At 41.8% G+C, this 23,619-nt stretch overlaps 1 protein-coding gene across 1 annotated transcript; it reads right to left on the bottom strand.

Annotated features, from left to right (window-relative positions):
* Positions 1-838: 838 nt before the first annotated feature.
* LOC143286132 (dysbindin-A-like) lies at positions 839-21,620 on the bottom strand. Its single transcript, XM_076593729.1, has 8 exons — positions 21,467-21,620; positions 20,220-20,324; positions 18,617-18,677; positions 16,104-16,236; positions 11,953-12,108; positions 9,268-9,408; positions 8,362-8,475; positions 839-1,690 (listed from the first exon to the last, which is right to left on the bottom strand). The coding sequence occupies exons 1-8, from the start codon at positions 21,526-21,528 to the stop codon at positions 1,335-1,337; spliced, it is 1,128 nt and encodes a 375-aa protein (XP_076449844.1). The 5' UTR covers positions 21,529-21,620; the 3' UTR covers positions 839-1,334.
* Between the last annotated feature and the right edge of the window lie 1,999 nt (positions 21,621-23,619).

The raw sequence follows: 23,619 nt of genomic DNA, 5'->3' as shown, positions 1-23,619 counted from the left end.
AAAATAGGAAAAATTCAGGTCTTTCCAGTCATCTTGTTTAAAACAATATTGCACCTCTGGGATGGGCACAAAAAAATTAAAAAAATGAAGCCTAATTATATGCAAACTGCATTTACTGTTATATTTATATTTTTTGTATTCTCTAAACTTGGCACTCTGATCTGATATTCTGACCCAACAACAAGAGCAGTCATTATTATCATTTTTTGTTCAAACAGGAACTTCTTTTGCTAAGCATGGAAGTTTCATTTATTTTGCAAACGTTTTGGTGCAGAGTGTAAAAAAGGGAAATTACTCTGTAATTAATGCTAGGGGACTTAATTTGCTTTAAACTGATCTTTCTCATCTTCAACATTACATTTTGAAATTATACTCAATACATAAAAAGCTTGGATTTTTTTTTTTTTTTTTAAAGTGTATCACAAGTGAGTCTTGAAGGCCTTGCCTCTCTTGTATCTTTTGTTTTTTCTTACCTGCTGAAATGTCCAACTAGTGTGCGTGTTTGTGAATGGGTGTTCTTTGTGTGTATGTCCATGTGAGTGTGTGTCTGTGTCCATGTGTGCGCACGTGCGTGTGTATGGGTGCGCACACTCGCGAGCCTGTGTGTGTGTGTGTGTGTGTGCGCGCGCATGCGCACATGTGATGCATGTAGAAGTTAGGGGTGTGGGGGTGTGGGTGTGTGTAGTGGTTGGGGATGGGAGTGGGACTGGGTTGGTGTGGATGTGGTTTTGGGGGTGTGGGTGTATGGGTGCATGTGTGTGGGTGTGTGGGTGTGAAGTATATTTCATGCTTTTTTGATGGGATGTTTATATTTGCAATGTTTTATTGTCTTGGTGTGTGTGTGTGTGTGTGTGTGTGTGTGTGTGTGTGTGTGTGTGTGCATGTGTATACTTTTTTCCCTGTGTGTTATGAATTTGTGCCAATAAGTACTGTGTATTAAAACAACATAAACAAAGAATCCAAAGTCTTCTAAAAAAGGAAAAAAACAACAACAAAAAACCCTGACCAACCAAACGAAAAGAACCAACTCAAAAGACAGTAAATAAAAGACTTTTGAGATCAAAATCAAACAAATCCTGCAGCATACACTAATTCAGTCTCTTAATCATTGGATGTTATCAGCGTTCAGTAGATTTATAGGGGTGTGTGGTCTGCGTCTGTAGATATGTTTTATACTGTTATAGGGGTGTGTGGTCTGCGTCTGTAGATATGTTTTATACTGTTATAGGGGTGTGTGGTCTGCGTCTGTAGATATGTTTTATACTTCAACAGTTTACACAGCATGCCCTTAAATCAACATTAAACATGTAACATTTTGATGATGTGCTGAAGCATCAAGTATCTGCCGAAAACTCAGCAGTTCCCTCCTCAGCCTTCTTCACTTCAGATACGTCCCCGTCAGTCTTTTCATGCATTCCATCAGACCCGACGGTGCTTTCCGCTGTTTTCCCCTGATGAGCATGTGTGATTTCCGCTTCTTGTTGTTGAGTATCGGCTGTCTCTGCCGTCGTCGACAATGATTCTTCTTCGAAGTCTGTGCATGAGTCCTGGTCAGGGGCTGCCCTGACAATCTTCTGACTGTCATCGTCAAAGTTTATCGGTCGGTTTTCGTCCAGCTCTGGGATGTCCTCGCTAGGCTCCTCTGCTCCGTTATAGTCTGTGGTGTAGTCATCTTCAATGAACAGCCCTCCTGAAAAAACAACGATAAAAAACCAAATGAATATGATAACTAAAAAATTAAAAAAAAAAAAAAAAAAAAGGATTAAAAAAATATCTTCAACTCACTGAGCCCTGTGCCCATGTGTTTCTCTGGTGTCAAAATTTTGTTTAATGGAAACAGGTTTTTGTGTTCCTACATATGCATAAACCATTAGGGAAGGGAACTAACTTCTACAGTATTTCCTGATGTGTACACGTGTAATTTGGAGGAAAAAAAAGTATATTTTCTGCCGGTTTTTTTGGTCATATCAGTTTGGCACGGAAGCTTGCAAACCTGTCAACTTCCCTACGTTGAATGGGTTAAAATTATTTTTTTTTAAATTAAAAAAACAAAGAAAAGAAAAAAAAGAAAACAGCAAAGAAAAAAAAAGTGAACTGATTTCACCTTGAGGAGGTCTCTCCATCCACAATATGACTACAGAGCATTTTCAGAGGAAAAAGTTTATAAATCGTTAAAAAAAAATCAAGGAAACGGGGGAAACACAGTTTCATTCACCAAGATTATCATCCTGAACTTCTAAAAATAAATTTAATGGCATTGTTATTTATCTTCCAATTTCTAATGTTTATTTTTCTGCACATGATTCCAGAGGTAAACTGAGTCAAAGGAAAGAACAAAAATGTTGAAACGCACTCCTGCGTAAACTTGATTGTATAAGGATGAACAATATTGACACTGTCAAAGGATGTAGTTTGTTTTTTTATTTCTTTAAGTGGCATAATCACTCAGCTGTCATCAACAAACACAGCATGTTCCATCATATCTCATGTCTTTTTGTGTCAAAACTTGACCCCTTACCTGATGAACTCTGGTGAAACAAGATCAGTATGGCATGAGTTTGAAAAAGCGCCTTCTACTTTCGTGTGTGTGTGTGTGTGTGTGTGTGTGTGCTTATCAATGGGGTCATTGATTTTGCTGTGTGTGCTTATCAATGGGGTCACTGATTCTGCTGAAAAAAACATAATGCAATCCCAAGAGGAAATAATCCTAAGAAAGAATGTTAACTGACAAGCAGATGACCTGTTAAGTCTGTCTTATTTCAGGTGAGACGACCCGTTAGGTCTGTCTTATTTCAGGTGAGGTGACCTGTTAGGTCTGTCTTATTTCAGTGAGGTGACCTGTTAGGTCTGTCTTATTTCAGGTGAGGTGACCTGTTAGGTCTGTCTTATTTCAGGTGAGGTGACCTGTTAGGTCTGTCTTAATTCAGGTGAGGTGACCTGTTAGGTGTGTCTTATTTCAGGTGAGGCGACCTGTTAGGTCTGTCTGTCTTATTTCAGGTGAGGCAACCTGTTAGGTCCGTCTTAATTCAGGTGAGGCGACCTGTTAGGTCCGTCTTAATTCAGGCGACCTGTTAGGTCCGTCTTAATTCAGGCGACCTGTTAGGTCTGTCTTATTTCAGGCGACCTGTTAGGTGTGTCTTATTTCAGGCGACCTGTTAGGTCTGTCTTAATTCAGGTGAGGCGACCTGTTAGGTGTGTCTTATTTCAGGCAACCTGTTAGGTCTGTCTTAATTCAGGTGAGGCGACCTGTTAGGTGTGTCTTAATTCAGGCGACCTGTTAGGTCTGTCTTATTTCAGGTGAGGTGACCTGTTAGGTCTGTCTTAATTCAGGTGAGGTGACCTGTTAGGTGTGCCTTATTTCAGGTGAGGCGACCTGTTAGGTCTGTCTGTCTTATTTCAGGTGAGGCAACCTGTTAGGTCCATCTTAATTCAGGTGAGGCGACCTGTTAGGTGTGTCTTATTTCAGGCAACCTGTTAGGTCCGTCTTAATTCAGGTGAGGCGACCTGTTAGGTGTGTCTTATTTCAGGCAACCTGTTAGGTCTGTCTTATTTCAGGTGAGGCGACCTGTCAGGTCTGTCTTAATTCAGGTGAGGTGACCTGTTAGGTGTGTCTTATTTCAGGTGAGGCGACCTGTTAGGTCTGTCTGTCTTATTTCAGGTGAGGCAACCTGTTAGGTCCATCTTAATTCAGGTGAGGCGACCTGCTAGGTGTGTCTTATTTCAGGTGACCTGTTAGGTCTGTCTTAATTCAGGTGAGGCGACCTGTTAGGTGTGTCTTATTTCAGGCGACCTGTTAGGTCTGTCTTATTTCAGGTGAGGTGACCTGTTAGGTCTGTCTTATTTCAGGTGACCTGTTAGGTCTGTCTTATTTCTTGTGAGGTGACCTGTTAGGTCTGTCTTATTTCAGGTGAGGTGACCTGTTAGGTCTGTCTTATTTCAGGTGACCTGTTAGGTCTGTCTTATTTCAGGTGAGGTGACCTGTTAGGTCTGTCTTATTTCAGGTGAGGTGACCTGTTAGGTCTGTCTTATTACAGGTGAGGTGACCTGTTAGGTCTGCCTTATTTCAGGTGACCTGTTAGGTCTGTCTTATTTCAGGTGACCTGTTAGGTCTGCCTTATTTCAGGTGAGGCGACCTGTTAGGCCTGTCTTTTTTCAGGTGACCTGTTAGGTCTGTCTTATTTCAGGTGAGGCGACCTGTCAGGTCTGTCTTATTTCAGGTGACCTGTTAGGTCTGTCTTATTTCAGGTGAGGTGACCTGTTAGATCTGTCTTATTTCAGGTGAGGTGACCTGTTAGGTCTGTCTTATTTCAGGTGACCTGTTAGGTCTGTCTTAATTCAGGTGAGGTGACCTGTTAGGTCTGTCTTAATTCAGGTGAGGTGACCTGTCAGGTCTGTCTTATTTCAGGTGACCTGTTAGGTGTGTCTTATTTCAGGTGACCTGTTAGGTGTGTCTTATTTCAGGTGAGGTGACCTGTTAGGTCTGTCTTATTTCAGGTGAGGCGACCTGTTAGGTGTGTCTTATTTCAGGCGACCTGTTAGGTCCGTCTTAATTCAGGTGAGGCGACCTGTTAGGTGTGTCTTATTTCAGGCAACCTGTTAGGTCTGTCTTATTTCAGGTGAGGCGACCTGTCAGGTCTGTCTTAATTCAGGTAAGGTGACCTGTTAGGTGTGTCTTATTTCAGGTGAGGCGACCTGTTAGGTCTGTCTGTCTTATTTCAGGTGAGGCAACCTGTTAGGTCCATCTTAATTCAGGTGAGGCGACCTGTTAGGTGTGTCTTATTTCAGGCGACCTGTTAGGTCTGTCTTAATTCAGGTGAGGCGACCTGTTAGGTGTGTCTTATTTCAGGCGACCTGTTAGGTCTGTCTTATTTCAGGTGAGGTGACCTGTTAGGTCTGTCTTAATTCAGGTGAGGTGACCTGTTAGGTGTGCCTTATTTCAGGTGAGGCGACCTGTTAGGTCTGTCTTAATTCAGGTGAGGTGACCTGTTAGGTGTGCCTTATTTCAGGTGACCTGTTAGGTCTGTCTTATTTCAGGTGAGGTGACCTGTTAGGTCTGTCTTATTTCAGGTGAGGTGACCTGTTAGATCTGTCTTATTTCAGGTGAGGTGACCTGTTAGGTCTGTCTTATTTCAGGTGACCTGTTAGGTCTGTCTTAATTCAGTTGAGGTGACCTGTCAGGTCTGTCTTATTTCAGGTGACCTGTTAGGTGTGTCTTATTTCAGGTGACCTGTTAGGTCTGTCTTATTTCAGGTGAGGTGACCTGTTAGGTCTGTCTTATTTCAGGTGAGGTGACCTGTTAGGTCTGTCTTATTTCAGGTGAGGTGACCTGTTAGGTCTGTCTTATTTCAGGTGACCTGTTAGGTCTGTCTTATTTCAGGTGAGGTGACCTGTTAGGCCTGTCTTATTTCAGGTGAGGCGACCTGTTAGGTCTGTCTTATTTCAGGCGAGGCGACCTGTTAGGTCTGTCTTATTTCAGGTGACCTGTTAGGTCTGTCTTATTTCTGTCTTATTTCAGGTGACCTGTTAGGTCTGTCTTATTTCAGGTGACGTGACCTGTTAGGTCTGTCTTATTTCAGGTGAGGCGACCTGTTAGGTCTGTCTTATTTCAGGTGAGGTGACCTGTTACGTCTGTCTTATTTCAGGTGAGGTGACCTGTTAGGTCTGTCTTATTTCAGGTGACCTGTTAGGTCTGTCTTATTTCAGGTGAGGCGACCTGTTAGGTCTGTCTTTTTTCAGTTGACCTGTTAGGTCTGTCTTATTTCAGGTGAGGCGACCTGTTAGGTCTGTCTTAATTCAGGTGAGGCGACCTGTTAGGTCTGTCTTTTTTCAGGTGACCTGTTAGGTCTGTCTTATTTCAGGTGAGGCGACCTGTCAGGTCTGTCTTATTTCAGGTGACCTGTTAGGTCTGTCTTATTTCAGGTGAGGTGACCTGTTAGATCTGTCTTATTTCAGGTGAGGTGACCTGTTAGGTCTGTCTTATTTCAGGTGACCTGTTAGGTCTGTCTTAATTCAGGTGAGGTGACCTGTTAGGTCTGTCTTAATTCAGGTGAGGTGACCTGTCAGGTCTGTCTTATTTCAGGTGACCTGTTAGGTGTGTCTTATTTCAGGTGACCTGTTAGGTCTGTCTTATTTCAGGTGAGGTGACCTGTTAGGTCTGTCTTATTTCAGGTGAGGTGACCTGTTAGGTCTGTCTTATTTCAGGTGACCTGTTAGGTCTGTCTTATTTCAGGTGAGGTGACCTGTTAGATCTGTCTTATTTCAGGTGAGGTGACCTGTTAGGTCTGTCTTATTTCAGGTGACCTGTTAGGTCTGTCTTATTTCAGGTGAGGTGACCTGTTAGGTCTGTCTTATTTCAGGTGAGGTGACCTGTTAGGTCTGTCTTATTTCAGGTGAGGTGACCTGTTAGGTGTGTCTTATTTCAGGTGACCTGTTAGGTCTGTCTTATTTCAGGCGACCTGTTAGGTCTGTCTTATTTCAGGCGAGGCGACCTGTTAGGTCTGTCTTATTTCAGGTGAGGTGACCTGTTAGGTCTGTCTTATTTCAGGTGAGGTGACCTGTTAGGTCTGTCTTATTTCAGGTGACCTGTTAGGTCTGTCTTATTTCAGGTGACCTGTTAGGTCTGTCTTATTTCAGGTGAGGTGACCTGTTAGGTCTGTCTTATTTCAGGTGAGGTGACCTGTTAGATCTGTCTTATTTCAGGTGAGGTGACCTGTTAGGTCTGTCTTATTTCAGGTGACCTGTTAGGTCTGTCTTAATTCAGGTGAGGTGACCTGTCAGGTCTGTCTTATTTCAGGTGACCTGTTAGGTCTGTCTTATTTCAGGTGACCTGTTAGGTCTGTCTTATTTCAGGTGAGGTGACCTGTTAGGTCTGTCTTATTTCAGGTGAGGTGACCTGTTAGGTCTGTCTTATTTCAGGTGACCTGTTTGGTCTGTCTTATTTCAGGTGAGGTGACCTGTTAGGTCTGTCTTATTTCAGGTGAGGTGACCTGTTAGGTCTGTCTTATTTCAGGTGACCTGTTAGGTCTGTCTTATTTCAGGTGAGGTGACCTGTTAGGTCTGTCTTATTTCAGGTGACCTGTTAGGTCTGTCTTATTTCAGGTGAGGTGACCTGTTAGGCCTGTCTTATTTCAGGTGAGGCGACCTGTTAGGTCTGTCTTATTTCAGGTGAGGTGACCTGTTAGGTCTGTCTTATTTCAGGTGAGGCGACCTGTTAGGTCTGTCTTATTTCAGGTGACCTGTTAGGTCTGTCTTATTTCTGTCTTATTTCAGGTGACCTGTTAGGTCTGTCTTATTTCAGGTGACGTGACCTGTAAGGTCTGTCTTATTTCAGGTGACGTGACCTGTTAGGTCTGTCTTATTTCAGGTGAGGCGACCTGTTAGGTCTGTCTTATTTCAGGTGAGGCGACCTGTTAGGTCTGTCTTATTTCAGGTGAGGTGACCTGTTAGGTCTGTCTTATTTCAGGTGACCTGTTAGGTCTGTCTTATTTCAGGTGAGGCGACCTGTTAGGTCTGTCTTATTTCAGGTGACCTGTTAGGTCTGTCTTATTTCAGGTGAGGCGACCTGTTAGGTTTGTCTTATTTCAGGTGAGGTGACCTGTTAGGTCTGTCTTATTTCAGGTGAGGTGACCTGTTAGGTCTGTCTTATTTCAGGTGACCTGTTAGGTGTGTCCTATTTCAGGTGACCTGTTAGGTCTGTCTTATTTCAGGTGAGGTGACCTGTTAGGTCTGTCTTATTTCAGGTGAGGTGACCTGTTAGGTCTGTCTTATTTCAGGTGACCTGTTAGGTCTGTCTTATTTCAGGTGACCTGTTAGGTCTGTCTTATTTCAGGTGAGGTGACCCGTTAGGTCTGTCTTATTTCAGGTGACCTGTTAGGTGTGTCCTATTTCAGGTGACCTGTTAGGTCTGTCTTATTTCAGGTGAGGCGACCTGTCAGGTCTGTCTTATTTCAGGTGAGGTGACCTGTTAGGTCTGTCTTATTTCAGGTGAGGCGACCTGTTAGGTCTGTCTTATTTCAGGTGAGGCGACCTGTTAGGTCTGTCTTATTTCAGGTGAGGCGACCTGTTAGGTCTGTCTTATTTCAGGTGAGGCGACCTGTTAGGCCTGTCTTTTTTCAGGTGAGGCAACAGCCCTTCACTGACGAGGAGTCAGGGGGCTTAATCAGGGAGTTTGAAAAATCCAATCCGAATCAAAATGATCAGCTGGACAAAACTGAAACATTGTTGGCAATGACTTTGGGATCGAAGATATAATAATGTGATGGTTGTATCAGTTTCGTCCTTTAAGCAGGCTCATGGCTGACAAGTCTGACTTGAGACCGGTAGATTCCATGTAGCATAATAAAGTAATACGGATCCACTCACCTCCGTGTTCTCCATCTGGCGAGGAAAGAAACTCGTCCAGGGCTTTCTTGTCGTCGTCAATACTGATCTCACTCAGGCTGCTGACCTTAGGGAAGTCTGTCACGCTCGGCAGCTCTGAAAATCACACACACATAGCTTCAAGATTCATCAGAGTCCGGTCTGTCATTACTCACACTTGTGTGCTTGCATTTGTGTGTGGAAGAAGAATCAACAAATTTGTATACATTTTCAATCTTGCTTTTCAACCTTGCGAGTATACAAGACACACACACACACACACACACACACACACACACAAACACATACACACACACACACACACACACACACACACACACGGCTTCTGACATGCCAGACTGTCTGACACAAAAATGAGAAATGTCACACAGGTACAAAGGTACAAACACATGCACACACAATGGCCTACAGGAACAACAGCAACAATAATAATATCAATGAATGATATTTGTAACTGTATATTGCATTCCTCTCAATGAAATGAGCTTCAATGTGCTGAACATGCAGCCATGCCCCCAAAACGACTAACCACATTCAACCAAACACACAAACACCCATGAACAACGCAGATCTGAAGTAAAAGCCAATTTTTCAAATCCTCAGTCTACAAACACCTACACACAAACGTACACTCATCCATGGAAATGGGCACACACACACAGGCACACACACACATACACACTGAGACTACATGCCCTACACCATGACACACACATACATACACACACTGCACAAAGCACACACACCACACACACACACACACACTGCACAAAGCACACACACACACACTGCACGCCACACACCGTGACACACACATATGCACACACTACACACTGCACACACACACACACACACACATACACAGAAGAGTCTGATGACATCACATACTGTCAGTATGCCCGTGTTTTCTGTAGTATTCCATGTCACTGGTAAAGGCGTCCAAGAAGGCCTCCTGACGTTCTTTCATCGCGTGCGACTTTCTTATCTCCACTTCTTTGGATCTCTCCTTCAGCAAGTTCCATAGCTTGGCTGTCAAAGACAAAACAGTGCTGAAGTCAGGCTTTGAAAAAGAAAAGAAAAAAAAATGACAGCATGCCTGAGTGAAAGAATTTGAGAAAGAAAGAAAAAAAACCTCAGCCCTACTGACCGGAACATGAGCATGATCAGGGTTCGAATTAGCAGGTGCCCAGGTGCAAATGCTATGAAAAGTTGGCTCAAGCATGCACGTTTTCTGTCGAGCGTGCCCAGTTGGCACTAAAAAATTGACAGAGGCAAAAGAAAATCAATTAAAAGACACACCAAGAAAGCAAGCTCGAACGCAGTCGATTGAAACATAAAGTGTCGTCTGCTGCAGCTCACTTCGCGGAGCAGCATCTTTGTGCATACGCGACTGGATTCAGACATGCAATGCTGAAAAAAAGGCTCCCGAAACAGAGACAAAAGCTCATCATGACAATAAGAATAAACAGCAGGAGTACGAATCAAAGCGCCAGCGCGTGTACAATGAAGCCTGGCAGAAAGACTTTCCTGGGCACACCGCTGAAACGAAGGAAGATTTTATTTCATTTTATTATGCTTGCACTCAAAACCACAATTGGGCACTCAAATGTTTTGTCCAGAGTGCCCGACTGGCACTAAAAAAAAAAAAAAAAAAGTTAAATTCGAACCCTGCATTGGGTTACCACACAAAATGTTAAGAAGGAACGTTATTGAAGACTTCGCTTAACACCTTGTAATCCATCAGTGCAGCTGCACTGCAGTTTCTGTTGATCCAGCCCTACAACAGCTGTGTGCACAGTCAAATCTATACTTCATACAACAAAACGCATGCAACGCCCTCAGCACCCTTCATCCCCACCAAAAACAGGTGAACAATGTAGAGGTTAAAGCCAACAAGCTATAAAATCATTAAAAGCACCAAGTGAGAATACAACTGACTGAGAAGGTGTGAAACTGAACATGCCCACTGCAGCACGGAAATATCAATACTTGGTCCAAGGGAAGCAACCCGGTTTTTCAGATAAATAAGTATTTGGTGTTCAATTCAAAGTGTTGAGTTGCAACACAGCAGGTGTACAACATGACGGAATACATCATGCAGTGGAACTATCCAGTCTGCCTGCTCCTCAGTACAACTCATTGATTCAGCTCCATTTTTTCTTTGTGATGTTTTCTGTTGGTGGAATCAGACCAAAATTAAATGTGTAAAACACGCCCAGTGGCTCTGAAATGTGCATGGTTGTGCTGTGTGTGTGTGTGTGTGTGTGTGTGTGTGTGAAAAACACTCCCCATCACCAAATATTTCAGATACATGCTCTCAGTCACAGGCTTCAGTTCATGTCAAAACAACACAATGGATTTGTTCACTTCAAACTGGGTCAGGGATCAAAGGTTAGTCATTGTTCTATTGGTGGGAAACTGGCTGCAGCTGTCAAGCTTTGTTACAATGTGAAAAATGGTCTTATCAACCCCTCAATGTTGACAGAAGTCACCAATGGCGGTGCACTGTCTAGTCAATCAAAGCCGCCTACGTTGTTGAAAGAGTTGGAGACAGCACCTTTTTCAGCTTCACCTAGCATGATGCCTACAAATGAGTACGCCTTTCTGTATGGTGGTGTGGTGTGGGGAAGGACGAGGGTGTGACCGCTTTCGAATTTTGTACTCTGAAATGTAGATTTTTAAATGTATTATGGTGTGCGAGCTGGAAGTGAATTATCAGTACTGTGACATGGCTTTTGGTGCGTTGTGATGTGGAAGTGAAATATCAGTACTGTGACATGGCTTTTGGTGTGCTGTGATGTGGAAGTGAAATATCAGTACTGTGACATGGCTTTTGGTGTGTTGTGATGTGGAAGTGAATTATCAGTACTGTGACATGGCTTTTGGTGTGCTGTGATGTGGAAGTGAATTATCAGTACTTTGACATGGCTTTTGGTGTGCTGTGATGTGGAAGTGAATTATCAGTACTGTGACATGGCTTTTGGTGTGCTGTGATGTGGAAGTGAATCATCAGTACTGTGACATGGCTTTTGGTGCGGTGTGACGTGGAAGTGAAATATCAGTACTGTGACATGGCTTTTGGTGCGGTGTGACGTGGAAGTGAAATATCAGTACTGTGACATGGCTTTTGGTGTGCTGTGATGTCTGGAGTAGTTTTAAGTGCTGTGATATGATTTTTTAAAGAAATATCATATGATATTGTATCATTTAGGCATGTCTATGTGATGTGTATAGTGAGTGTGTATAGTCTGTGATGAGTGTGTGTGTGTGTGTGTGTGTGTGTGTGTGTGTGTGTACATACATTTGTGCTTTGTTTGGTTGGCTGACTGTAAAGGGTTGTGCATGAAGGTGGGTTTTTTTCACATTAGTGTTAAAATGCATTTTTTTTAAGCATTGGTCTCTTCATTGTACAGCACAATTGAGCATGTTTTACCTGGAAAGGCGCTTTCTAAATTAAATCATTATGATCATTATCAATTTTAGGAACAAAGTTTCTTTTATAAAGCATCCTATACCCTAACCCACTGGTCTGCAGAATAGCATGACAAGAAAGAGGAGGATGTTTGTGTATACCTTTCACAGAAAAGGCCTCTGCGTTTTTCGCCTTTTTGTAAGCAGACAGCTGCTTCATGTGTGACATCTTTCTGCGCTCCATTTCCTCTTCCTCGCACAGGTTCTCCAGTTTCTCCAGTTCTGCTTCAAGCCTCTGGAAGTCGGTCTGCAATGAATCTGAAGACACACACGTACAGAGGAAAGGAAGAATGTCAAGTAATGAACCTTCTTCTCAGGATCTGAGCAATTTGATAATAATTGTGGCAGCAATTGTTGTTGGTGTTAAAGCTGCGACTGCCATTTAACTAAAGCAGCAGTTGTAGTGGTATTAGTAGCAGCTCAGCTGTAGTAGCAGCAGCAGCAGTAGTAGCAGAAGCAATAGTTGTAAATGGTCTTTTTTCTTCAGTAGTAGTAGTAGTAGTAGTAGTAGCACAGTCAATACTAGTACCAACAGCAGCAGAATTAGTAATAGCTGTAATAACAGCAGTATACGAAACTCCGTATCGGCAACACAGAGCAGTGCCCCTGCAGAACAGGCAGCCAGACAACAGAACATCTGCTGCAGTCCTGCCCGCTCCACCAAGTGCTCTGAGAGAAAACCTGGCCCGACCCAATCCCAGTGGCCCGAAAGCTCTACGGAGGACTGGAGGACATGCGACGTACTGCCACCTCTGTCGAGGAGACGGGGGAATCCATCTGATAAATGATGAACGAGACAACAACAACAGCAGCAGTACTACTTGTTAATCCAAAAACAAATCTATTTCAGAAAAAAAGATTATACTTTTTTTTTTTGTTTTGTTCTTTGTTGTTGTTTTTTGCTGACCCATCATCTGCACCATTTCAGTTTCATTACACCCACATTGCTCATTCCAAGTCCCCCAAACACACAGCCACACCCATGATCGTCTGTCACAATCCCAGTGTCAGCAGTCCACAGGGAATTATCCATGATACTTCCACTTTTCTGTCTCCTCATCTCTTCTCGGCAACCTGTGACGTTATGAAGATGGCACTCTGGTTTGAATCCCTGTCTGGTGGGTTTAAAGGATAGAGATTTTTTCTGATCTTGGAGATCAACAGATGTGCAGACCTGCAAGTGCCTGAGCTCCTTCCCTTTGTGTGTAAACTCATGTTGAAGATCAAATACAAGCGTTAAAAATCCTGCAGTCCATGTCAGCGTTTGGTGGGTAATGGAGAGTAAACACAGACCCAGCATGCACACTCCCGAAAATGGGAGCATGGCTGCCTACACGGTGGAGTCATGCACATAAAAGACCACTCATACATTCAAGTGATCATGGGAGTTGCAGCCCATGAATGAAGAAGAAGAATGAGGAGGAGGAGGAGATGGCACTCTCAGCTAATGACATCCTCTGATGGAAGCAAAGAAACTTAACTCATTCCATCTGTGCCCGTGCAATTCTAGGTGTTGAAAATCCTTTCATGGAAACTGTTTCAATGTTCCCAGATATATTATATACATGTAAACTACAAGCAAAGGGAACAAACTTCCGCACTATTTCTGGCTGTGTCTCCACTTATCACTCTGGAGGAAATACCAGCTGACTTCAGGATATTTTCTGCCATTTTTACTGCATCAATATGGGAGAGAAGCCTGCTGAGGCTTAAGTTTCCTAGGACTGAATGGGTTAACATCTGTTGTTGAAGCAATGAGGTACAAATCATAAGTGTTGCTAAGAAATCCTGCACTGATTTGATCATCTTTGGACATTATGGACATACATGGATGAATGCAAAACTCACAGCAGAAATATGACGAGTCTGACCAGCTTCAAAATGTTCCATTTCATGAAAAACCAAACACATGCACACATTCACACCCACACTCACACACAAACACCCACTCACAACCCCCACCCCCACCCCCCCACACACAAACTACTCACTCACACAAACACAAACCACCCACTCACACACACACACATACACACATATACACACACCACCCACTCATACAAACACACACGCACAAACACACCACCCACTCACACAAACACACACCATCCACTCACACAAACACACACCACCCACTCACACAAACACATGCACAGAAACACACACCACCCACGCACACAAACACACACCACCCACTCATACAAACACACACGCACAAACACACCACCCACTCACACAAACACACACCATCCACTCACACAAACACATGCACAGAAACACACACCACCCACTCACACAAATACACACACATAAACACACACCACCCACTCACACAAACATATCACCACCACCCCCCTCCCCGCCCCCACACACAAGAGAGAGTGATCAGCCCATGGACAATGTCAAGCAGCAGGAACAAACAGCTGTGCCTTCAAACATGATTGTTCCACTGCTTCATGTTACAGTGGTTTTTATTTCTATTCATATATATGTGTTTCAATGAACAGGTATTCAACATTTTCTGCAGTGTATTGAGAAGGTGTGCGCTACAAGGTAACCATTTGTGTGTTGTACTGTGTTTGTAGCTAGATTTCAGCCATTGTACAGGTGATATTTTGGAGAGGTGCACTCCTAGAATTTTACACTTTATTTTACACTTAACTTGAAACTGAAACCAGTGCTTACTTTCTGCTTTCTGTAGTTTATATTTGGTTTCAGAACCTGTGCAGACAAAGCCAATTAAGTAATTTTCTTAAACTGTACTTTTTTTTGTCTGTTTGTTTGTTTGTTTTCAAATACTCCACCCTCCGTCTAGCCAATTCCCCCCCAACTCACTATTCACGATCCCTCCTCTCCTATTTTTTTTTTAAAATGATTACAATCAAATGTGAAAATTGATACTTTAACAGAATGTCTGCAATCAATGGCATTTGTGACGTGACATTAAGCAAAATTCCTTTCTACAAACACAAACAACCCACACACACTCACACACACACAAACATGTACATACAGACACAGACACACACCCTCAAGTGCATGCATTCTGAACCTTTCCCAAGCTGGATCATAATTATGATATTTCTGGACCCCCCCTGTCTGCTCAGTTAAATGGCACTAATGTAACATGAGCTAACACCTGCTGCGCAGCTAGGAGGTCATTGGCATAAATTTGCTTCAGTTTACTGAGATTGCAACTTAACTATATAATCATACCCCATAAATGTCAAAAGCCAAGACTCTGAAAATGTAACCAGCATATATGACCCATGTTGAAACTAAACAGCTGATATCAGCAAATATCATTTGGTTTGTGTGTGTGTGTGTGCGCGCGCGTGCGCGCACACACACACACATTATATGAAAACATTCCCAGTTGTTGCACTGGAAACAAAGCATGACATGCTTAACACTGTTTGACTTCGTTGATTTCTCAAGATTTATTCATGCTTAAAAGAGGAAAGACAGGTGAATCTTTTAATCAAAACCTTTTCTTTTAGATATTATTGCCAATATTCCCTGTGCATTTTAAATTTGAGTGTGATGTGAGATGAAGTGAAACACTTTTCATGTCACACTTTCACGCCACCATCCTGACCACATTTCATTCCACTGGGTCAACTTTATGATATTTTCACTCCAAACTTTGCATGCTTGTTAATACATGATGAAAGCATTTAGAACACAATAAAGGTGCAATAGTTGATTGATATTTTTCTTGATATTCAACTTTCAACTTTCAGTGAGGCAACCCCTAATGACACCCAGCTGTGGAGAATGACCCATACACAGAAACACAGTTTCAGTTCCTCAAGGAGGCGTCACTGCGTTCGGACAAATCCATATATATATATATATACACTACACCACATCTGCTAGGCAGATGCCTGACAGCAGCGTAACCCAACGTGCTTGTCAGGCCTTGAGTGCATGCTTATACATTTGTGTACCTATCAGAGTGGATTTCTTTTTACATACTTTTGCCAGAGGACAACACTCTCGCTGCCATGAGTTCTTTTTCAGTACGCCAAGTGCGTGCTGCACACAGGACCTCGGTTTATAGTCTCATCCAAAAGACTAAACGCTCATTCTGATTTTCCAGTCCTACTTGGGAGAAAGGGCCAGAACGGGAATCGAACCCACACCCTCACGAACTCTCTGTATTGGCAGCTGAGCGTTTTAACCATTCTGCCACCTTCCTCCCACAATGCACATGCAACAATCTGCAGTCTCACAGACACCACTTCTCTCACCGATCAGCTGAATCATGTCGTCGACACTGGAAACGAAGGCTGGCAGGGTGGACACCTCCTCCTCCAGTTGACTGGTGGCCTCCCACCGCGTGGTGTACCTCGAGAACAGGTCCGTTACCGCGCCATCCACCTCCTGGTAAGGCCACACACTACAGTCAAACAATGACTTTTTGTTCTTTTTTTTTATTTCTATTTTTTTTCTTTTCCTTTTTTTTTTTTTTTTTGCTATCCCATTATCTGCATCAATTCACTGCCCCGTCCACCTCCTGGTAAGGCCACACACTGCAGTCAAACAATGACTTTTTCATCTTTTTTTTTTTCTCTCTCTCTCTCTCTCTCTAGTTTTTGTGTGTGTGTGTGTGTGTGTGTGTGTGTGTGTGTGTGTGTGTGTGTGCAACCCCATTGTCTGCATCAATTCACTGCGCCGTCCACCTCCTGGTAAGGCCACACACTACAGTCAAACAATGACTTTTTTTTTCCCTCTCTCTCTCTCTATAGTCTTTTTTTTTTTCTTCTTCTTCATTTTTTTATGCAACCCCATTGTCTGCATCAATTCACTGCCCCGTCCACTGCCTGGTAAGGCCACACATTACTAAAAATAATGATAATAATAATGGACTGGATACTTATACAGCACATTATAGCACAGTATCCAGAAATCTACTCTAGGTGCTTTACAAAAACACTTCTGTTTACGTAACACATTACATCAATGTAGCATACACACATCAAAATGTGACTAACAAACTAAACACACACACACACACACACACACACACACACACACACACAATGAATGCATACATTTTAACATACATAATGTGCATAGCAGCTCCCCCCCACACATCCACACACATAGGCAGTCAAACACACACACACACACATAGGCACTCACACACACAAATACACATTCATACACATGCATGTATTTATGTACACATTCATAACTATGTATACACACATAGTAAAGCACATCTCATGCAAAGAAGTGGACATTCCACAACTTATGTTATTGCTGAAGGAAGAGGTGAAGTTTTGAGACCACATCTGATTTTGAAAGATGCAAGGGAGTCAGAATGACAGGAGGTTATCAATACAGTTAAACAATGACTTTTTGTTTTGTTTTGTTTTTCCTCTCTGAGTCTCTCTCTCTCTTTCTTTCCATAATTGAGTGTTGATGTAGTGTGCTTCAGGATAGCCCTTTCCCACATTAGACTTGGAGTATTGCCTATTAATAGCAACTTAAACAGATATAGTGAAAACCCTCTGAATCGGAATTAAACCGTCTGAATCTCTCTTTCTTTTTTTTTTTCTTTTTATTGCTATCCCGTTATCTGTATCAGCGCAGTGGCTTTTCTCCTCAGGCACTTATTCCAAGTCCCTAAGCCAAACCTGGGTTTGTTCAAGTGACTTGTTGTTTCTTTCCAACTGTATGTATTTTTTTGTCTTATTGTCTTATTTCTTTAATGTCAATAAGAAATGTGAAATTTGAACATTGATACCAGAATAAGGAGGTGGAGGAGGAGGAGGAGGAATTTGGTTTGGTTAAAAGGTTGAGGCTGTTTACATTACAGCTGAAATCTGCATGATGTGCATATTATGCAATGCCAGCGCAGTGATTTGAGATTCACTGTGTAGATTATTAAAATGCTATTAATGACAGTTGAGTTCAGATATTGACGGGTATCATGGTGTCAATGTTCAATTTTCACAACTTTCTGTTTGTTCATTTGTTTGTTTTCTGAATGCATTAAGTTCTTTGTTGAATGGTACTTGACAAGGGTTTTCATTAAAATTCCAAGACCTTCCCAGACCCTGAAAGTTAGATTTACTTAAAACATGTTTTTCCAAGACTTTTCCAGCATTGGAAATGGTTCTCTCATTTTCCAAAGACTTTTTCCAGACTTCCATTACTGTGTTGACAAAATATCTGCTCATATCAATGAGATACGAACCACAAAAATGACATAGAGTGATCCTAAGTGGTGACACATTGGCCAAAGAAGCAAGATAATCTAAGCGCATGGGATCAAATCACACACTTGCCAGAATCCCCCCCCCCTCCCCTCCATTAGACCTCAAGAGATGGTCTGGATGCTGGTCATTTTGATGAGATGATAAACTGAGGTCCCATGTACAACATCCATTTTGTACACATTAAATAACCTGGGGAAACAAGAGAATCATCCCTGTAGTAAAATTAATTCTAGTCTAACACACACACACACACACACACGCTCACGTGTGTGTGTGTGCGCATGTGCATGTGACTGATGCCTGTGACGCAGGAAATGAGTCATGAGCGCCTAAAGGCAGCTCTCAGTCGGCTCTACCCAGGTAGACAGCCTGCTGTGCAAATGGCTCCATGTTTGTAAAGTTCTTAGAGCTTGTTCTCTGACCGAGGATAGGCATGATAAAAGCATCTGTATCATATCAACAATTTTTTTTTTTTTTTTTTTTTTTTTTAATAAAAATCAAAATAAAAGGTGAAGAAGAAATTTGCAAAATTTCACCTCAGCTTTTTTGGCTGTATCTGCAGTGTAGTTGTGGAGTTCTGACCATTCTCTCTGGTATCTGCACACATCACCACAACACACTGTATTAGTTACTATTACATAAAGTGTCATAGCCAAGTGATTGGATCACCTGGTTTGGTTTCCTCTCTCTCTCTTGGTCATGATCACTGCAAATATATATGATTTTCTGGTACATAATAGGGAAAACAAAATGTTCTACTTAAAATCTTTCATCCAACGTTTCACAAAATCCCAATGCTTATATCATACTATATTCTTGTTCTTCATTAATGCCAAAACTATGAAACTGCAAATTCCTGATGGTCATATTATCATGTTCCCTAATCAGACAAAATGTATTACTTTCAGTTTCAGGTCCTCCCTCTCCACTAATAAGGCTTATTTCCTTTTTTTTCTTCTTCTTCTTGGTTATGTTTGAATTTTTGTTCCATCACTCAGAACAGTACCTCGACAACACAAGCCAAAGTCAAACAATCCTGTACAAGCACACACACACAGGCTTACAAGGAAGGAATGAGTTATGTATTATGTCCTGTAACAAATATTTGTGATTGTAGAGACAACGCACAGACACTTCTACAAATAATAGTTGAGACACAATGTAAGAATAATAATAATAATAGAAAATAGTTTATATGACATAAACTCCCCATATAATGGTCTCTAAGCACCTCACATGAAACAACGCACACACACACACACACACACATATATATATATATATAATATATACATATATGATATATATATATATATATATATATATATATATATATATATCACACACACACACACACACACACACACACACACACACACACACACACATGTATACAACATGCATAACAATGATAACTAAATCTCCAGCTAACCAATGATGAAGGTAATTATATTGAGAATAAGAATGATGAGAACATGATGGACAGATGATGCTGATGCTGTTCAATGTGGTGTTGATGATGTGCATGAAAACTGTGCTTTCAACTCTCTCTTTTTCTTCTTAAAACAAATATACCATACCCTCACAACTACTGACAGTGTGATATGCATTGTGACAGCTCATTACCTCCAAGTACAATTCCTCACTAAAAAGGGTGACGGTCCCAGAGCCTTTGACAGCCACTGGTGCAGTGAATTCATATTCACTGTGTCTAGGGCTTGGCATTGGAAGGCGGAACTCAATCCTCTCCTGCCACTTTTATTAATCTCCCCCAACCAAGTGAGGTACCCAGTCACAGTCACACCCAGCTGGAGTGAAGACATCAGAGTAAAGCACCTTTCTCTGAGGACACAACATCAGGCCGACGCCTTACAGATTCTGCCACAGCGCCTCAAAAATAAGACAAATAAAAAGCTTTTTTTTTTTTTTCATGCTTTTGTGCTGGTGTTTGTGAGTTCTGGAATTACACAGGCATATGAAAAAAATTACATTTCTATACAAGCATAATTCCTACATTATTAGCTAGTCATTACAGTTCCCCTGCAGTCATTACTATCCTGTATCCACTAATCCAGTCCTACTGAAGATATAAAATGGATCAGACCTGCAAGCTGCAGGAAATCTATAAACAGCTGATACCTGTACAGTAAGTCTGCTCCACAGTCCAAACTTTTGCCATCCACTCGCAGCTGTTTGACTTTCTCATGTCGCGGTGATGAGTCAAGAGATGTCAATGCTCTAAAACTGAAATTTATTTAAAAAAAAACAAAAAAAACGAAGCATGAGTCATTGTGCTTTCTCTTAAAAAAACAAAGCAAAACAAAACTTGTTAGTGTGAAGTGATTAAATAATGTTGCCTTAAAAAAAGAAAAAAAAAAAGAAGATTATTTCAAACATCGAAAACAAAATTATCTCAGAATGTGGTAAATACATTACCCAAGTTTGAACAATTAAATAGTTAAAATACTCAAGTTCGATAAAGAAAAACCAACAACAACAACACAACAACACACACGCATGCATGCACGCACGCACTCAACTACACACACAAAAAAAGATTGAAATTGCTTTAACATTGGATGACAGCATCAGAAGAAAAGTGGACAAGTCATAAAAAAAGCCATTAGTCCAGACATTGTCCTAATTCCTATCATACACTGTGGTGCATTTTTTTTTTTTTTTTACAAAAACAATGTGTGTGGGCAAGGATGTGTGTCTCTGTGTTTATATATGGACAAGCACAGCACATGTGTGCCACTATATGCATGCATGTGTGCGCGCATGTGGGGGTGGTGGTGGAAGGTGTGGTGTCAGGAATGGGGGTGGTGGGTGTTTGAGGGAGTGAAAAAGAGAATATGGCGGATGGATGAGTGAAGAAGTGGGGTTAAAGTGAGAAAGTGAGTGGTAAGACAAAAGGACTGGCAATATTTTAGCGATGGATTAGGGGCATGAACAGATTATTTTTTGTGAGAGAGAGCCTTTGTGTTTGTTTACTTCGCATGCACACATATCCGGGAGTTTGTTTGGTTTTTTTGCTTTTGTTTGTTTGTTTATTGAGAGAGAGTCTTTGGGTTTCGTTAATTCGCATGCATACGTATCCGGGATCAGGATGATTTATATCTGATGAATAATAATGCTCAAAACAAAAAATACTTGAACAAAATGGTGAAGAGAAAGTGGTCGGGAAAAAAGTTTACAAATTAATCTTTACAGTCTGGAATACTCAATTATTCTTTTCAATCATTGAGTTTCAACACAAAGGACACATATCTTATTCCAATCTTTAGATCATGAACTCAATAAATCATACACGTTGTTTGACTGAAGGTGTAACCGAGAACGAAAACGGAAACAGACGAACACTTATCAACAATTTTCTTTTTTACCCATCGACGATGTCTTGTTGCACGTTCTGGAAAGTTCCTTTCAAAGACCTGAACACGCTCATCGTTGCTGCAAACACTCCCTCGACTCAGCAGGGAAACAGTCCTCTCCTGAGACTCTCACTGTCGCACCAAAAGTAACTTTCTTTTCTGCACTTTACGCCATTATCACAAACTGTCACATGACCTTCATGTGATCAGGAACTTCCTCTTCCGTGACAGTAGTTGCGTCCCTTGGAGCATTTCGGCCACTGGCTTTAACCCTTTGACAGCCACTAACGATCGAGTATGCTTAATAATTGTCTGTGAAGGGCTGTCACCTGACTGAGATAAGACTGAAATTACAGAACAGAATGTCAGTCATCATTCTTTATCTAGGCTTCTTCCCCTTTGGACTGCATCACTTTTGTTCAGGAAAACCAAATATATTACTCAGTCCATTTACTATAAGCATTACAGTCTAATTCTTGCCACATTGAACCCATTTCACGACAGTTCGCCAGTCAAGGAATAAAACAGAATAGATCAAAATACAACAAAAATTATTGGGGATATCATCTACCCAGAACGATTGGACAGTTTCATCGCGTGAAATCAGTTTACCACCCGGGCCGACAACCAGTCACAGTGAACAATATACTGTACAACTGATCACCGCTGACCATCGCCGGGGCCAATAATAGATTCAGTTTCAGTTTCAAGGACTCAGTGAGGTGTTAAAGCAGCGTGTGCCGGACTGATTCATGTACGCAACACCACATCTATTTAAAAAAGAAAAAAAAACAAAAAAAAAACGGAAGAGGTGTATAAACCAGATCAGAACACTGTCAGATCGATCACTGAGGGTTCAGTTGAGAGCCTGTCCAAGGATCAGCGTGCAAAACGTTTACATGAAGTGAAGTAAGATTCTATGTGTAGTATAGAGATAGATAAATAACAACGAGAACAATAGCAGCCGGCGACAACAACAACAATAATACTCATAATAAATAATGATAGTCAGCCTGTGACCGCGCGGCCAGCAAGGAAAATAACTACACAACTTAATTGACGTGGTACGTGTGTGTGTGTGTGTGTGTGTGTGTGTGTGTGTGTGTGTGTGTGTGTGTGTGTGTGTGTGTGTGTTCGCATAAGAACTAAGCATGTGTATGCGTGTTGAAGTGTCCTGTTCGTTTTGCCGTTTTGTTATCTATGCATGTAACCTATTCAAATCACAAAGGCCTTGGAAGTCCTCCAATGCATTGTGCATGGCTGAACAAGCTTTATTAATCACAGGGCAATGATTTTCTGGAGGGAAAAAAACAAAACAAAAACAACTCACCCAAAAGCAAAACTGCAAATAGATGATGGAAAGTCACAGTTTATTGTGTCCCTGTCTCATGATCAGAAAATAATGTACCCTTGACTTAACTGGAATTTTGTTTGGAAGTGCAAAAAGATTTATTGTTTTGGTGATGTTCACGATGATGATGCACAGGACTACAATTTTCTATCGTTATTGTTGTTCTTGTTCCTCCTCCTGCTCGTCCTGTTCTAAATCGTCCGTGTTCTTGTCATCCCCCCGCCCCCCCCTCGTCCCCCCCCCCCCCCCCCCCTCGCCCCCCCCCCCCCCCCACACACACACAAACACCATCCTTTTCTTCTCACGTTCTCCTTAATTCTTCTTCAAAATCAGAGTAGTTTCTGTTCTTGCTCCTTTGCCTCCTCCTCTTCTTTTTTTTTTTTTCAAATTCGTTCTTGTTGCTCTTGTTCTTCACCCACCACTTCAAAGTCGTTCTTGTTGCTCTTGTTCTTCACCCACCTCTTCAAAGTCGTTCTTGTTGCTTCTTGTTCTTCACCCACCACTTCAAAGTCGTTCTTGTTGCTCTTGTCCCTCACCCACCACTTCAAAGTCGTTATTGTTGCTTCTTGTTCTTCACCCACCTCTTCAAAGTCGTTCTTGTTGCTTCTTGTTCCTTACCTACCTCTTCAAAGTCGTTCTTGTTGCTCTTGTCTTCACCCACCTCTTCAAAGTCATTCTTATTTTTGTTCTTGTTCTTCTGCCTTCTTCTCTTCCTTCTTTTTCTTCTTCTTTTTTTTTCTTTGAGAGAGTATACATTCCAGCTTGTCCTGATCATCCTGTGGTACACAGTAAAAGTAACGTGACAGAATGCGCT

Source organism: Babylonia areolata, chromosome 9 (genome assembly GCF_041734735.1).
Source record: "Babylonia areolata isolate BAREFJ2019XMU chromosome 9, ASM4173473v1, whole genome shotgun sequence".
NCBI lineage: Eukaryota > Metazoa > Mollusca > Gastropoda > Neogastropoda > Buccinidae > Babylonia > Babylonia areolata.
The sequence above is the reverse complement of the archived record's forward strand: the minus strand, read 5'-3'. Positions and strand labels throughout refer to the sequence as shown.

Excerpts from the sequence above, each read along its gene's own strand:
- LOC143286132 (XM_076593729.1), bottom strand. The coding sequence starts at position 21,528 with ATGAGCGTGTTCAGGTCTTTGAAAGGAACTTTCCAGAACGTGCAACAA. Across the intron at positions 12,109-16,103 it reads CGACATGATTCAGCTGATCG|ATTCATTGCAGACCGACTTC; the intron begins GTGAGAGAAGTG and ends GTGTGTCTTCAG. Across the intron at positions 1,691-8,361 it reads GCCAGATGGAGAACACGGAG|GAGGGCTGTTCATTGAAGAT; the intron begins GTGAGTGGATCC and ends TTGTTTTTTCAG.